Source organism: Pelecanus crispus, chromosome 4, assembly GCF_030463565.1.
Source record: "Pelecanus crispus isolate bPelCri1 chromosome 4, bPelCri1.pri, whole genome shotgun sequence".
In the NCBI taxonomy this organism is placed as follows: domain Eukaryota; kingdom Metazoa; phylum Chordata; class Aves; order Pelecaniformes; family Pelecanidae; genus Pelecanus; species Pelecanus crispus.
Genome location: NC_134646.1, coordinates 73,245,835 through 73,261,515, shown reverse-complemented (window position 1 = coordinate 73,261,515; position 15,681 = coordinate 73,245,835). Strand labels below are relative to the sequence as shown.

Genomic DNA, 15,681 nt, shown 5'->3' with positions numbered 1-15,681 from the left:
AAGTATAATTGAAATTTTAGGATTTTTGAAGGGAGGGAATATTCATTGGTCTGTGTTTGTGCAATGTGTACAATGCAGGAATACAACAATAAATAATAATCACATGGGTATAACAATGAGATACAGGGAATACACATGGAATAAACCCGAAACCCTGCATTTGTAGTTCTGTGTTATGAATGCTATTATAAACTGGACAAGTGTGTAAACTATACATTTTTTTCCATCAGAGAAACTCAAACAATTAATAGGTGATAGGAGTCCATAAAACAGGTGAACTGAAGAAAACAAGTAATTTGAAATTAATTAATACATATCTTTTTTTCATCTAAAAAATGGCACTTTCCTTTGATGTTGGCTAACTATGAAGAAATCATGTTCAGAATTATATGGGTCATTTCTCCTGTCCACGCAGAACAATTTATCTCATCCACAAGCGGTCTGCTTTTGAGAGTAGTGCTGTTAGTGATGCTTTATTCCATATGATTTTGAAAGAAGATTGGTATCTTCTACTGTTTCTGTCATCTGAATATTCATCCCATCTGAGTAGATAAGAAGAATCTGAGCAGATGACAGCAAAGTTGGAAGCTCCTCAGGCATTAATGTATATAGCCATAATATTTCTTTATGTTTCTGTTAGTATCCAGGCTGAAATTGGTGCTTTTAAAATCAGTGGTAAAATGAGTGATGACTTCAGTGGAAGCAGCACTGGAGTCTTTTTTACACTCTTTTTGCATAGTAGTTTTTTAGTGAAATACCATTGTCTGAGGTCTGTTGCAACAGCTGTATTGTAGGTAGCTGTATTTATTAAATTGGCTTGCTGGAGATCTCCGATTTATCGGTTTTCATACTTTCTGCAATGAAAGCAGAGGTTCTCAGTCTCTTAAATGCAGGATTTTTCAAATGTTTTTTAATCAGATTAATTAAAGAATTGAAATACCTTTACTCTCTCTGCTGTGGAGAGTTAAAGGAATTTGATAGTGAAACTGCTGCCAAATCTAGTGCTTAGACTTTTGGCAGGTTTTCATTAATCTGTTTTTTTTCTGAGGAGCCACTTTTGTGGTTTTTTTTTTTAATTTTTGGCTATATATCATGACAATCCTGTTTCTGGTTTTGGCAGCATCTTGGCTTTTTCTGGAAAGCTGAACTTAACCTGTGACTCATGCGTGTGAAAGCATCCTTAGATAACTATCACATACCTTTCTCAGCAATTTTATTTACTGATGAGATGTCCTGTATTCTCTGTAAGCTTACATTTCAGATGTGCTGAGTTTACGCTCAGCTGTATAATGGTGTTGCAGGACTGATGGGTGAACTCCCCCAGTTCTGAGCTGTCTGCAGGCCAGTACAGCTACTGGTGTAGCACAGAGCATCTTCAGACCTCCTCTAACACGGGCAGTCTGTGCCCAGACCAGCAGCGGGCAGAGAACAGGGAAAGGCAATGCACCCCACTCCGGTATAGGAGGGCTGAAGAATTTGAGTAGTCAGTAGTTGTTGGTGGCTGTTCAGAGCTCACGCCATTACCTCTGCTTCTACTTCAGCACAGTTTTAGTCTCCTGCAAAGATTTGCACCTCGTCATGCTGCAGCCTGCATAAATCCCTGCCCTGAAGTGTTTGCAGTCTCTATTGTGACTGGACCCAGGAGGAGAGTGTGGGAAGCAGAGGAGGGAAAAAAGGAGGGAGAGACTGAAGGGAGGAAGCTACAGCGCTGCACACAGGGTCCACATTGACGCAGCAATTAAAATCAAAAACAAAAAGACAAAAACCAAACAAAACCAAAACAAGAAAGAAAACAAAACGCAGCCCAACTTACTGATGTTGTATTACTGTCCCTCAACAAATGGATGCTTTAGGAAACAAACCACATCTGCAATTGAAGATGTTTGATGCCCATTATACTTGAATTGGCTTTCTTCACTTACTGTCACTAAAGCCAGCAGTGGCACATATTGTTTCATGTCTCAGCTGTATGATTCTCCCTGTCTGACCCTCTCTCCATCTTCACTTCTCTGAAGTGTGACAAGGCAACATGGACCATAACACTTCTTTTTTGTTGTCCTTTTACCTTTCTCAGTGCAGCTGAGCCGTTGGCATTGTGCCCATGGGTGCAGGAGACCTGCTGTTCTGGCTCAGGCAGTAGCAGTGGGTGCCACCAGGCTGGGGGCAGTTGTGTGTCCATCCGTCCATTCCCGGCTGTGTTCCCCCTCTCCAGCAGGAGTTGGTGCAGCTGCTGTGCTGCCGTGCTCCAGGTCACGGCTGCAGCGGGGCATCTGGGACACTGGAGACATCAACCATCCACAAATGGCCCTAAATTACATGCTTTTTGGCAACACTGTGTATCACAAAGGAATGCTTTTGCAAAAACCGCTACCACAGGGCTCCAGTCTCCTCTGGATGCTGTTGTAATACATATCTGCAAATGGTAGCCAGTTAGTAGCATGAGAGATGACTCTTCTGAAAATGACGTGTTTTTCTGTTTTGGTGAGAAAAGGTCACTGAGGGGGAGTTTGCTTGATGTTTCGCTCCCCTTTGGACTTCAGAAAGTTGTGTCGCAGTAGTTTCTTACCTTTGTGAACTCTGAATTAATTTCAGAAATGTGTCAGAAGGCTATTAGTTCATTCAGCCGCTATTACATTCTTCTGTTCAGAAATTCCCTCTGCGGGCCTCTAATTTGAATAATAAGACTTAAAAACACAATTGTTTTGTAGTTAATGAGAGGTTTCCTTTTTTGTGGTGTGGTGTGGTTTTTTTTAAATTAAACATAGTTGTTTCTTTCCTGACACTAGCTGCTTTCCTGTATTCTTTTATTAGGTCTGTGGAAGACATCAGATGCTCAGGCACTCTCTCTGCTTCTCTGTGTTTGGTGTCTGGGATTCTTCCCTCCCAGATCTTCTCTGACAGATCTTTAAATCCTCTTCCTCTTCAAGTGAGTGAAAAATCTCTACATTTGCTGTTTTCAGCTTCATTTTCTATGTGTCTGTTCACTTTTCCTCCCCTCACACTTTGGCACCACCTACCTTCTGTACTGCCCTCATCCTTTCTCTGCATGCTTTGTCCAACAGAAGCTTTGATCTTTTTCTTCCATAGCTTGCCATCTGCTACTATACTTCATTGGCTTTCTTGGTTTTATTATGTCGAATATGCTTAGGAAGAGATGCAAGACCTTTTAAACATGAATTGCTGTAACAAGCAGAGTGCAGAACATTTAAAGCAACTTACTAAATCTGCCTTGATTTGAGGAGGCACAGAGTGTCGGGATTCTTTTTCTGAGATGTTACAAAACATTGCGCATGATGATTTTAAGTATTGTTATTCTGATGGACTTGTGTCTGAAAACATTTGGTTTATTATACGTACAGCATTCCTGTTTTGTGCTGACTGTTGGTGTCTAAGACTCCAAGACTATATTGATGCAGCTTGTTAAGGCTTCCCTCAACCTCTCATTTGGAATAAAAGCTTGAAGCAAGATTTCTGGTGCATGTGATGAGCTTGTCTCACTCCTGCTGGCTGCTATGTGGAGGAGGCAGACCAGAAGCGGAGTACATCACATGGACAGTAGGCTTCAAATTTTTACAGATGCAACCTTTCTCAGCTGCCACTGAAAAAAGGTAATGGTCTCGCTGCTGTCTTCCAGGATGTGACCTGGGAGAGCTGTGGCTTGTAACTACTTTTTCTCCGTGCTGTTACCTTTGGATTGGTGGAACAGTTCACATACTTCTGCTGCTTCATTGCCTTCTTCACAGATGTGCTCTTAGGAAAATGGAGGGTGAAAGCTGCAGATTAAATACACCTGAGATCTTAACAGCTTCATCACTCACTTGCTGACACATGAGCGTCAGGTGAACTACACCTATTGGTCCTCCTGCATTTGGCATCATGAGCTTGAGGAGTGGAGTTAACTGGGTACTGCAGTTCTCTTTGTGGGCAAGTAGGAGCATGGGAATCTTGCTCAAAATGAAATCAGGTCTGGTCTGTAACAACTTGCAGTAAATAGGCAGAAATGCTGTGGGAAGACTGAGGGAAAGATAACGATAGGAAATATTGCGATGATAGTTGGTTTTGGCTTTCATGCTTGGGATCACTGCTGAAGAAGACTGGAAAAGTAACAAGTAAGGAGGTGGGTGAGGGGCTGAATCTTTTTTTCAAAGCATGCTGAAAAAAGTCCTGCATTTGTTGTAAGAAATAAGTGTTTTGTTACGAGTTCTGTATCAGCATGGTGGAGTTGTGAAGTGTTGCCAGGGAGAGAGATGAGGAATTCAGTCTTTCACACCTCAGTAAGAAAGGGTTAGTAGGTGCTGTGACCACCATCTATCAGTGCACACATGAAGAACAGAAAAATAATGGCTAAGAAACTTGTTATTCCAGCAAACAAAGAGAGTTGGAAGTTGAAACTAATCAAATTCAAGCTCAGAATAAGGTGACCATTTTTAGGTCTTAAAGGAATTATCAAGTGGAACAATTAATTAATGTGTTGTTTAGTTCTCTATTAGGGGATGCATAAAAACCAAGATGAGATGTTTCTCAAAAAAGACAGATATGCTTCAGTTAAGTCAGAGCTACTGGACTTGAAGCAGGAATTAAAACAGAAAAATAAATCCTGTGGCTTGGATTTTACAGGCTAATAATGAATTGGTGGATCTATGAAGGGAAGCCTCCTACCACTGCCTGACAGTCATTAGGGAAGTGTTACAGCATCAAGCTCCCATTTTTTGGATCCTTCTTTCTATTTAAGCGTTTTTGCACAAAACTGAAACACTTTTTTGAAGTTAGTTGTCGTAAGGAAACAGCTTAGTACTAGCTGGCTATGTCAGCAAAACTCCTAGGACTTCTGTAAACAGAAAGACTAAGATAGAAAATAAGTGTCTGCGCTGCCCAGTTGAAGTGCTTGCTGTGTTGCTTCAGCATCCTGTTCCCTTGATCCTGCCATCACCTGTCCTCTGTGTCTGTCCCACTGTCCTGGAGCCATAAGGACTCTCCCCAAGCAGAAGGGAGCAGGTCAGCGTCCCAGGGGACTCAACCATGAATGTAGGTGAACACCACCCAAGAAGGCTGTGTATGTGCAGGTGCTGTCCTGCAACGTCCATCTTTACGCAGCACAGAGAAGCTGGATTGTTGTGTTGTCTTGGGGACATTATAGAAAATATTAGCTCTTATGGGATCTTCACATTACTGTGAAGAATGTTTCAGGCAGACAGTGTTTCAGGCACAGGGATCTGGCCCCATACAGCAGTGATTCCTGCTCCTGTATGGGAGGAAGAGGGGGGAAATGGAGAAGGTTTTGCAGGTGCAGCCAGCCAGCCCTGCAGCAGATCACCAAGACAGGTATGGCCATCATCAGTGCTTCTCTGGGGTTTTGAGAGACTGCAACAGAAAAATCTCTCTGCCTCTCAGATAGATAGATTATCGTAGCTTAAGCTAGTATCTCCTAAATCAAGTATTTGAGTCATTGTAAGAAAACAACTTAATTCCATCCCATTGATTTCTAAATGGGGAAATACATCTCTTGTGTTTAACAGAGGGGCAGTGATAATAATATATCATTGATTTACTTTTAGTTAAACTTTTTTTTGCTTACATAAGGAAAGGAAAGCTTGTTTGACAAAACGGTGAAGTGTTTATAGATTTGTATGCTTTGATATATACCATTCTGAATGTAGTATCATTCTACTGTCTTGCAAATCTTGTCAAGATCTTTGCTATGTATTTTAAATTTATTCTAAAATTTGACTATGGAAAAAATCAAACCAATAATTTAGCCTAACTGAAAAAAAAGAATGGATTTAAGCTCTTAAAAGTGTATTTTGTAGGTCACAAAGAAATTCTTGTATACTTAATCCACATACAGAAGCATACAGTGCTATGTGTTCATGCCTGCTGCATGACATGCAGGGGCAAAAGCCACCTAATTCTTCAGTTCTGGATTGAGCGCAGAATAGGCAGAGCTATAGAATTCACAGTAGTTACATAGTATATGAAATGAGAATACTTATCATTCCAATTTAATTAACTCTAAAGATAAATGAGAATGTATTCATATGCTACGTGACATTTATTGCAATTTGTAAAAAAACCCTTGTATTTCCGTCTGGGTTTAATCTCTTCTAAAATTCTGTTAATGATGTTCATGAGAGAGAGATACCAATTTATTTGTATCGGCACATAATCAAAACACTCTCCCCTCTTCCCTGCAGAGAAGGGAAAACACCAGCACAGAACACAAAGCAGTGACGTATTAATGTAGATGGGTCAGTGAGTTTAGAACTATTTTACAAAGTCAGTGAAATTTATAGTCTATTCAGATACTCACTTCATCTGCTTCCCAACAGAGGTGGGGTGGGAGGGGAGTTGGTGAGGGGTGTTTGTTTGCTTTTAAACTGAGGGGAATTTTTTGAAAAAAGCTTTTCCTTTTTCTGTCTAAAATGGAAATGCAAGAATGGACATATTTCATTAAAGTTGCTATAGAAGTTGGCTCACCCTGTTTTTTAATGAACGATTACTATCATGATTAGTAAACTCATATGCTGTGATATTCCTGCACTTCTCTGACTGCCATTCAGTTACCCAGTATTGAATGAATCTAGATATCCTTGTTTTCTGATAGAAATTTCCTATAATCTGCAATTTCAAACAGTCCTGACTACCTTTCTACAGCTTGGAGGTTGCCAGCCTGACACGGGCAGATGCTGATCTGGAGGCGTATCGAATGCAGATATGTAAAGAAGTGATTGCTATGATGATGAAGAACATGGTCTTAAGTCACAACCTCTTTCCTCATGTGGAGAAGAGGATGAGCTCAATTTTCAAAAAGCAGCTTCTTGCAATGGAGAAAGAAGTTCAAGAGGAGTATGAAAGGATGATGGTGGCTTTAACAGCTGAATGTAATCTGGAAACTAGGAAGAAAATGGAGGCTCAATGCCAAAAAGCAAGAGCTGCAAATGAAGAGGCTGAGGAATTAATGAAGAAAATGAATGAAAAGGTAAATCTGGTATAAAATCAAGATATTTTGTATGATATGTGGTTTTATATAGATGGTTTCTCTTTTAGACTAGCATGGCTGTTGTCCTCTTAGAAGAGAAAAGCCGTACAATTTAAATGTGTTCAAAAATTCAGATGTCATAATTAGGGTAGCTGTTATTAAGAAACTGTGTTTTACTTCACCAGAAAATGAATTTATCTCTATCTGTGACACCTGAAAACAAAAGGTTGTCATTACCCTGATTTTTTTTATAGTCACTTAAACCCTTGCAAAGTGGTGTATTTTTATTTACTGTATTTTACTGCAGCAGTTCCTAAAAACTCCAGTCAGACACTGTGTAAAGTATTTTGCACATTCAGAGCAGAACTATCTGCATCAAACCTTACAATCTAGGTAAAATCCTCTAATATTTATATTCTTATTTTGAAGAAAATGAGAATATAAGTGCAACCAAAGCCCGATTTCCTCCAAACTGAGTGAAGGCAAGCAGAACAATCTATATTTTAGGCAGAACAGGGAGTGGACTTCTCTTGGAAATAGCCTCTGGATAGTAGTGAAATAAATAATTTAAGGCAAAGTATGATTCTTTACAAGTTTAGCATCTCCCTTTAAGTGAAAGCTTAGTGCTTATGTGTGTCACTTTCTTTCAAAGATCTCTGTCTGAATGGGTAAGTATCATTACCCAGGATTTCATAGGTAGTCACTAGGTGGAAATAAAAGCCTGGGTCACCAGTCCAACATCCCATGTACAAAATTATGCTTCAGTCTTCCATGTCTTTTTTCAAGTATATAGAATGTTTACAGTAAAACTGATTTTTTCTCCCCACCCTGTTTTTTTCTTTTTTCTTTTTTTTTTTTTTTTTACATCATGTGTCTGGAGAGGATTTTGTTAAGTTTTGAGTATTTCACCTCTGTAAGCTTAAAATGCTAAAATACCCAAGTTAATGTTTCATGCTTGTCTAATGTTACAACTCACATTAAAAGGATGACTTGGTGGGAATAAATAGTGTAGTTCGTTACTTACGAGTGGGGCTTTCCTTCTTGGGAGCAAAGTGGATACGTGGGTATTGAATGTGATGCTGCTGAGTTTCCAGCTGTCTGTTTCATTGCAATTACAGAGACAAAATAAATTTAGGAGTATAATCCCTTAGACTAGTATATTCCGTACTTGTGTATGCTCTGTATGTAGACAGTGCTTAAGTTTTTTGCCTTCTGTTTTGTTTGCTTGTTTTCTTGCAAATAAAAATGTTTGTTGTTTGTTTTTTTTTTTTTTAAATATCATATACCTGTAATTGTTAAGGACTTTTATGACAGTTCATGATTGCAGTTTTGACAAAAGTTTTTTGCTGAGTGTGAACCATCAAAGGTGCTACAGTATGTTGAGGATCTCAGGAAGAACTTTGGTTTATCAGGTTGTTGTGTGGAGAATGTTGGTGGCACAAGGCTAGCAAGCCAGTTGAATTTCTTTGATGTTTCCAAGTGAATTTTAAATTGTGACTCTAGGGAGCTTTCAAATATCTGTAGGATATGACATCCTGAACTAGAGGTGCTATAAAGTCATAAGAGATGGCAAGGAAGGGATACTTGTGGACATATTTTCAAGCATGAGGTGAATTGTACTCTGCTGAAGTCTTTTTTTTTCTTCTGTTGGTTATAGAAGGAGCCTAGACTAGATGTCTAACACTTAGATAGACCTCTCTGAGATAAATCCTACCTTTGCAGAGAGAAGGGTCTGACTGAAACTCAGTATGTGAACTCACACTAACTACGCTCTCAGCAAAGCGGCTTTGCACAAAATACATTGGTATTGGTTTAGCCTGGTTTATATTGGAAATCCTGAATGGTAGGAATCAAGCAAAGAATTAATGCCAGTCCAATACTTGTCCTGATCCATTATCATATACTAATGTCTTGCTGTTCACTTTCCTGTCTGTGAAGGGACCTGTTTTTATACTTTCTGTGGAACCTGGTCCCAAAGGATGTGCCAGGAGTGCTAAAGATGGCCCACACTTGTGCTCCTGCCAGCAGGTGTACTGATGTCCAAGAGACATCAGTGAAAAACAACTGGAGCAATAACCTCCTCCCTTTCTCAGCCAAAACACAGAATGTATATTCCCTGCCTTTTTGATTAATTATTTGCTGTCTGCAGTGTGTCTTTTGGGAATGAGGGGTGAGATGCAGAGGACAGTTCTCCCCAGATAAATAGCGTGAAATTTAGAACAAGACCAACATAGCTACTGTTAGCTAGCTCTGCTGGCATAAGAAGCATTCTTTGTTCTGTGGGACATGTATGTTTTGATTCTGTAATGAGTTTATGCCATCTGAGATTAACACCATGAATATCTAAGTCTTAGTGGAGAACTATGAGAAAGTATTTCTTGCAAAGAAGCTTTTAAATTAATTGCCATTTAATTCTACTCCATTGTTGTAACTCTGAAATGATGTGCTTGGATTAATTTGTAGAAACCAATAGATAAAGTAGGTCACCAATAATAAGATCTTTTAGAGATTTGTGGTAGAATTTTTTTTTCTAATTTATATTGTTTTTAAAATGTATGCTTATTGTTATTTCATTGGTCTGACTTATATAAGCCTATTCAATTTTAATAGGATTTCAGGATTGATGAAACCGAAGAAATCCATTTCATTCATAGTCTTTGTGTTGAATTTCATGCTGTTTTGTATAATTTATCTTAAATCATGCTTCTAATTCAAAAAAGACTTCATTATGCCTTGGAAGTGTTATCTGGATTAGAGACTGACAGCTGTACATCCCCTGTCATTCCAAACAGGTGAAAACCATGGAAGGTGTACACTGATTTAGTATTAGCCTTCATTCAAACCTGAAATGACAGTAATCAGAGTATGCATAAAATATGTATGAGTTAGTAGCACTGATACTTTAAAATATGTTGAATACTGAAAATAACTTCAGATTTATTTATTTCTCTCTTCTCTGCAGTGTGCTGTAGAATACAGAAGTCTTCTGGATAGACTTCACAGGCTGGAACAGGACTGCCTGAAGAGGTTCCTTCTGGTAAAGCAGGAGGAATATTTTGCAAAGGCTTATAGACAGCTGGCTGTAACCCAGAGAAAGGAACTCCATAATATCTTTTTTACACAGATAACAAATGCTGCTTTCAAGGGAGAAATGAAGTTGGAAGCAGCTAAAACGTTAGTGGAAGATTACTCTAAAATACAGGTAATAGAATGATAACTGCATTCCTGACCTAATTACAGAATACAAACCCACAGTAACTTTTGAGAAATGTTTCAGGAAATATGTTTCAGGATAAATGTTATCACTTTTATAACTAATTTTCTTAGGAAGAATTTTAAAATGTATAATGCCATCATTATGAACATCTGGACATCTACACAACTGTACATTGATGCATATGCACAGCCTTTTTCTCCAACAGTGAGTTAGATGTATTTGCCACAACATTATGTGTTTAGTGCTGACTTTTGTTTTCATGGGTAATATTTCTGAAGCACCCAAATGCTTAAAGCTTGACTTTACTGCTTTAATAAGGGAAAATAAGACTAGAGGCTCACCTGTATCATGCAGAAGAAGAAAGTTCGAAAACATGTCTACACCATGCAGTGGGAAATTGTGTAATATAAATCCTCAGTTTTGCAGTGAATATTTTGATATATTTGCACATCTTGGGGCTCTGCTTAGCTCCTGAAAGCTCTGTTGGTGCAGCTCTGCCCCTAAGACCTCCCCCACAGGATGATCTGAGAGCAGATTTCTATTCGTGCAGCAAATTTCTGGTTCCAGGTCTGCCCTCACTGGTGTTAATGGGGCCCTCACCATGGTACAGAAATGCCAGAGTACCATTTTCAAAAGTAATTTCAGAGCAAATAAAGGGACTTAGGCAAGAGAATAGTTAGGTTCCCTAAATCTATTTTATGAATAGCATTTTCTACAACAGATCAGATGCTAACAACTGATAAGTACTTTTGGAGGCCTGTCTGTATAGGTATTTCGAAACTCCCCTAGGCATCAAGTGCTTTTCTATGCTTCAGAAGATGTACTGAGCCCCCAGTCCAACTATATAGTTTATTGGAATTGTGGTATGTCTGAAGTACTATGGTTTTGTACTTTGAGGGGTTGAGTATCTCTAGCTTACGCTGTCAGGGATGCTGAAGAAAAGTATGTTCAGGACTTTAGTTTTGTTTTCAGTTACATTTTGAGCCTCTTGCAATAGAATAGCTTGAGTTGCTTCCTCAAAGGTTTGTTTTTTGGGTTTTTTTTTGTTTTTTTGTTTTTCTTTTTACTTCATTTGTGTTGAAAGTTAGTGTTCTAGATTCCAGAAATTCTGGGAATTGTTCTTCTGGCTGCTTCTTGAAGAAGAGTATGATTGTTGCGGTCCTAGAAGTTGAGGGCCTGGAGGTTAAAAAGCAATATCTGGAAAGTAGGTGTCAAAACAGATGTCAGTACAGAAAAGCCACACATGGGCCACTGTCAGATGTAGATGCAGCAGGCGCTTGTGCGAAAGACAGTTGAGCAGCCAGCAGAAGATAGAGCAAGTGAAAGAAGTTTTGGCAATGTTTTGGCTGCTCAGATGTGGGTCACCCAAGTATCAGACCCTGCCTTGGCTATCTGGTGCTAGCAGAATGTCTGCTATAGACCATTGTGCGCTTCCCTCTGGTCTCTACCAGACCCTTTTATAGGTTCCTAAAACCTTCCTGTTCCCCACTGTTGGAAGCAAGAACTTCTAAGCCGGCCTGCGTGCAGCAGGCTTGGCTTTCCCCATGCTGTACTGGACACGTGGGTGACTTGGGGTTGAAGTCATTTTAGACACCTTTGAAAATGTTAGCCTTTATTTAACCATACAATACATTGTAAAGAAAAAAGAAAGGGAGGGGGGGAGGACCTGATGCCACTTACTGCTGTTACTGAACACATGCTGTCTTCAGGTCCCAGTTCAGGAAGACCTTTCAGCCTGTGGATAGCTTTAAGCAGGAACAGTTCTATTAATACTGGTAGTGTTGCATGTGTATTTAATTGTGGGTACCTGATCAAATGACCTGTTAACTCAGGACTCGCGGGAAGTGCCCTAACTATTCAGGAGAGTACACACAATATTGAGGTATTCAGGCCAAAAGCTCAGCACATTATGTATTTTGTGTTGTTGAAATAACTAATAATTTGACATGATCATTAGAGTTAAGTTGATACAAGCTTACTGTTTTTCACTTGTAAGAGCTTTTTAACTTTGCCCTGTTAATGACCAAATCTAGCCTGATACCCACAGGTGTTTGCTGAAATTAACATTACCTCTAATTAAATGTATTTGTTCACATCCTTTCCTGTAGGAGGACATTGAAGAGCTAATGGATTTTTTGCAAGCTAGCAAGAAATATCATCTGAATAGAAGATTTGCTTACAGAGAGTATCTTATAAGTAAGATACAGTTAAGGGATTCTCAAGCCTCTGCTGTTATAAATGTAGCAGCAACCCAAATATCAAGTCTCATTAATAAGATGGAAAGGTAAATATCGCAATGCGTTTTCTTGGCAGCCATTTGACTATGTTATCGCAAAGACAACAGAATAGTCTTCAAAAGTCTTCTTGTCTGTGTTACCTAGCAGGAAAGGTGCTTTGCTTATTTCGCTAACATCTGCAGCTGTGTGGCTCAAAGACAAAAATAAATGTCTTGGCATAGGAAATACAATTCAGATATATCTTTCACAGAGAGTTCCTTCCATCAGTTCATGCCTCTCTTTGGAATCATGAAAAATATTTCTCTTTGGAATGAGAAATGTTCTGAGATGTTTTCGCAGATGTTATGGTTATATGAAAAGCCTTTGTGAGAAACTCTCACCTTTATGACCACTGCATCTGTGGCTGAAATCATTGCAATGAACAACTGGAACTTCTCAAACTGAAAAAATACATTCCACTCATTGTTTAATGTGTGTTATTGCACCTAACAGTCACAAAACAGATCAACTAAAAACCAGAGAGAAAACATGTAGTATTAGTAATTGTCCTGGTTTTGCTGGGATAGAGTTAATTTTCTTCCTAGTAGCGGGCATAGTGCTGTGTTTTGGATTTAGGATGAGAAGAATGTTGATAACACACTGATGTTTTAGTTGTTGCTAAGTACTGCTTATGCTAGTCAAGGACTTTTCAGCATTTGACGCTCTGCCAGGTGCACAAGAAACTGGGAGGGGGCACAGCCAGGACAGCTGACCCAAACTGCCCAAAGGGCTATTCTATACCATATGGTGTCATACTCAGTATAGAAACTGGGGGGAGTTGGCCAGGGAGCAGCGATAGCTGCTCGGGAACTGTCTGGGTATCGGTCAGCGGGTGGTGAGCAATTGCGTTGTACATCACTTGCTTTGTATGTTATTATTATATTGTTATTATTACTACTACTATTTTACTTAATTTTGTTTAAATTATTAAACTGTTCTTATCTGAATCCAGGAGTGTTTCCTCACTCTTACTCTTCTGATTCTCTCCCCCATCCCACCGGGTAGGGGGAGTGAGCAAGCAGCTGTGTGGTGCTTAGTTGCTGGCTGGGGTTAAACCACAACAGTAATCTAAGACCTCATGGATCTCATCCCAAAAAATGTTCCCCCCCCAAAAAAAAACCCTACCCAAAAACTTCTAAAACCAACAAGCATCATTACCAAGATGAAAAATTAATTTTTCTAGCACTCCCCTATTCAGTTTCTCAGAGTATGCAATGGTCATAGTACTCTGCAGACAAAGTAAATGTGTCCATAGTTGGAGACAGCACTTGTAGAGAAGCAATCCCACCTGACTTTCTGGCACTAGAACTAGTTATTTTCTTCTGACTTCCCACACCTGCTGCAGCAGGAATTCCTTTCAGGCAAATGTTGGCCAAACTGTTAGGTTGTTATTAATTCTCTAGCTGTTGAGATGATAAAACTCCAGAATGTAGTCATTTCACATTATTTGCTAATCATCTTTTTTTCTACAGGCCAACTGAAATATCCTAGTATAAACCCTGAAGAAGTTATAATCTATGCTAGGTGGGCTTGTATTTCAGTTTCCAATTATAAAGTGATTTGGGGAATATTTACATATTGGAGCATTAAAATTTGAGCAGCAAGAGAATTCTGCTCTGAATGGCTGGTACTTTAAATTTGTATCCATAATACCCTCTTATTTTTCACTTTAGCATTGAATCTGCTTGTCTAAATATAGAGACAGGTCTGTCTTAATGTATTGTGTCCAGCTTTAATAGCATGCCTTAACTTACAGATGGAATTTTAAAATGCAGAACTGTTTGTGTGGAGAAGAGAAACTGGGAAAAGATGTAGGTTAGATATACCACAGATAAACAGATTCAGGAATACCTAAACCAGCAGATGAATGATGAAAGGAGAGGTCTTTTAAAGGTGGAGCTTAATAGCATGTTTAAAATTTATCAGATAGCAAGACAATTTCAAATTAACATGAAAAAGATTCTGGTGGCCAGAAATAAAGGTTATAAAATGCAAAATAAAACTGAACCAATTCTAGGGAGGGTTGTGAATGTTTTAAATGAAATAGAGCAGCCAGTGTTCAAGCTGGGCTTTCTAAAGATAGTATTTAAATAAAATCTCCCGTTTGTCAGGACTGGCTGTGGGTACTCAGTGCCTTTGGAAATCAAGTCCATGGACTGCAGTGCCAGAAGGCAGGAAAGCAAGTTTTAAAATATAATCCGTAATGATAGATTTCAGGGATGTCAAGCTAGGCTTTTTGTGCTTTCCCTTAAAGAGTAAGTGGGCAGGATGGTGATACTTGAGGCAGCATTTATCCTGGGTTGTTCCAGCTGTCCCCAGAGGCATGAGGTTCTTGACATTTTTGAACTACAGCAGCTGTAACATGTTGCATCGTTCTTTTGCCAGTATCTGCTCATTCACAAGAAGTTTCCTTCCTTCTTTGGTCTCTTAAAAACTGAATCCAGTTCTGCTGACTCAATAGGTATGAACAACTCAAGCTCCTTTATAAATTTCTCCCAAAATTTTGATTTTTATAAGACCTCAAGCATTTCTTGTGAACTGTGTTTTTAAAGCAGGCAATTAATTATCTTTGACATAAAAGCTCAAAGCAAAACATTTCATATTGGTCTCTTACTTACTCTTCTGAATAATCTCGATTTATATGGACCTTGTTATAAGCAAAGTAATCTTCTGCACAGTGTCCTGCTGGACCTTTCAGTGAGTTGCTGTTGGAAAGTGAATGCCTCCAGCAGTAATACATTAGTATAAAGTTTTCTAATAATCTCTTAAAACTTTTTCTGCTTGTAGCACTTTGCTATGTAGAGCATTTATTGCTCTGAATTATTTACCTAAATTTTGATCTGGGCACCGGCAAGAAGCCAGTTCAGCAGGTGAAATCCTGAAGTAGCTGAAGCAGAGTAACACGGGCACCATCTTGCACGTTCTCTCTGTATAGTCTCTGTATAGTGTTGTGGTTCAGCCTCTGTGTACATCCAGGCTGGTACAACTTTTCTGCTTCATTTCTATCTCCCTTATGTTTTAGTGATGCTCTCGTGCCTTCTCTAGCTTTCACATCTTCCTTTGCTGAGGTCCAGCATTACTTAGATAGTGGTTAGTATTTCATACTGCCCTGACTTTGCACTTTCTCCTAATTTTGTTGGCTTTCATTCGGTACAGAGAAGTGAAGGTCTGCCTCTGATTGACCTATGATACTGCTGCTGTTGGCCACATGC

At 39.1% G+C, this 15,681-nt stretch overlaps 1 protein-coding gene across 1 annotated transcript in view; it reads left to right on the top strand.

The window, feature by feature from the left end:
- The window catches only part of EVC2 (EvC ciliary complex subunit 2), a 76,509-nt gene that overhangs the window by 30,360 nt on the left and 30,468 nt on the right, over positions 1 to 15,681 (top strand). Inside the window, exons 10-12 of the mRNA XM_075709590.1 lie at positions 6,652 to 6,985; positions 9,939 to 10,178; positions 12,302 to 12,477. Coding sequence (XP_075565705.1) covers positions 6,652 to 6,985; positions 9,939 to 10,178; positions 12,302 to 12,477 — 750 coding nt within the window. The remainder of the gene's footprint in view (positions 1 to 6,651; positions 6,986 to 9,938; positions 10,179 to 12,301; positions 12,478 to 15,681) is intronic.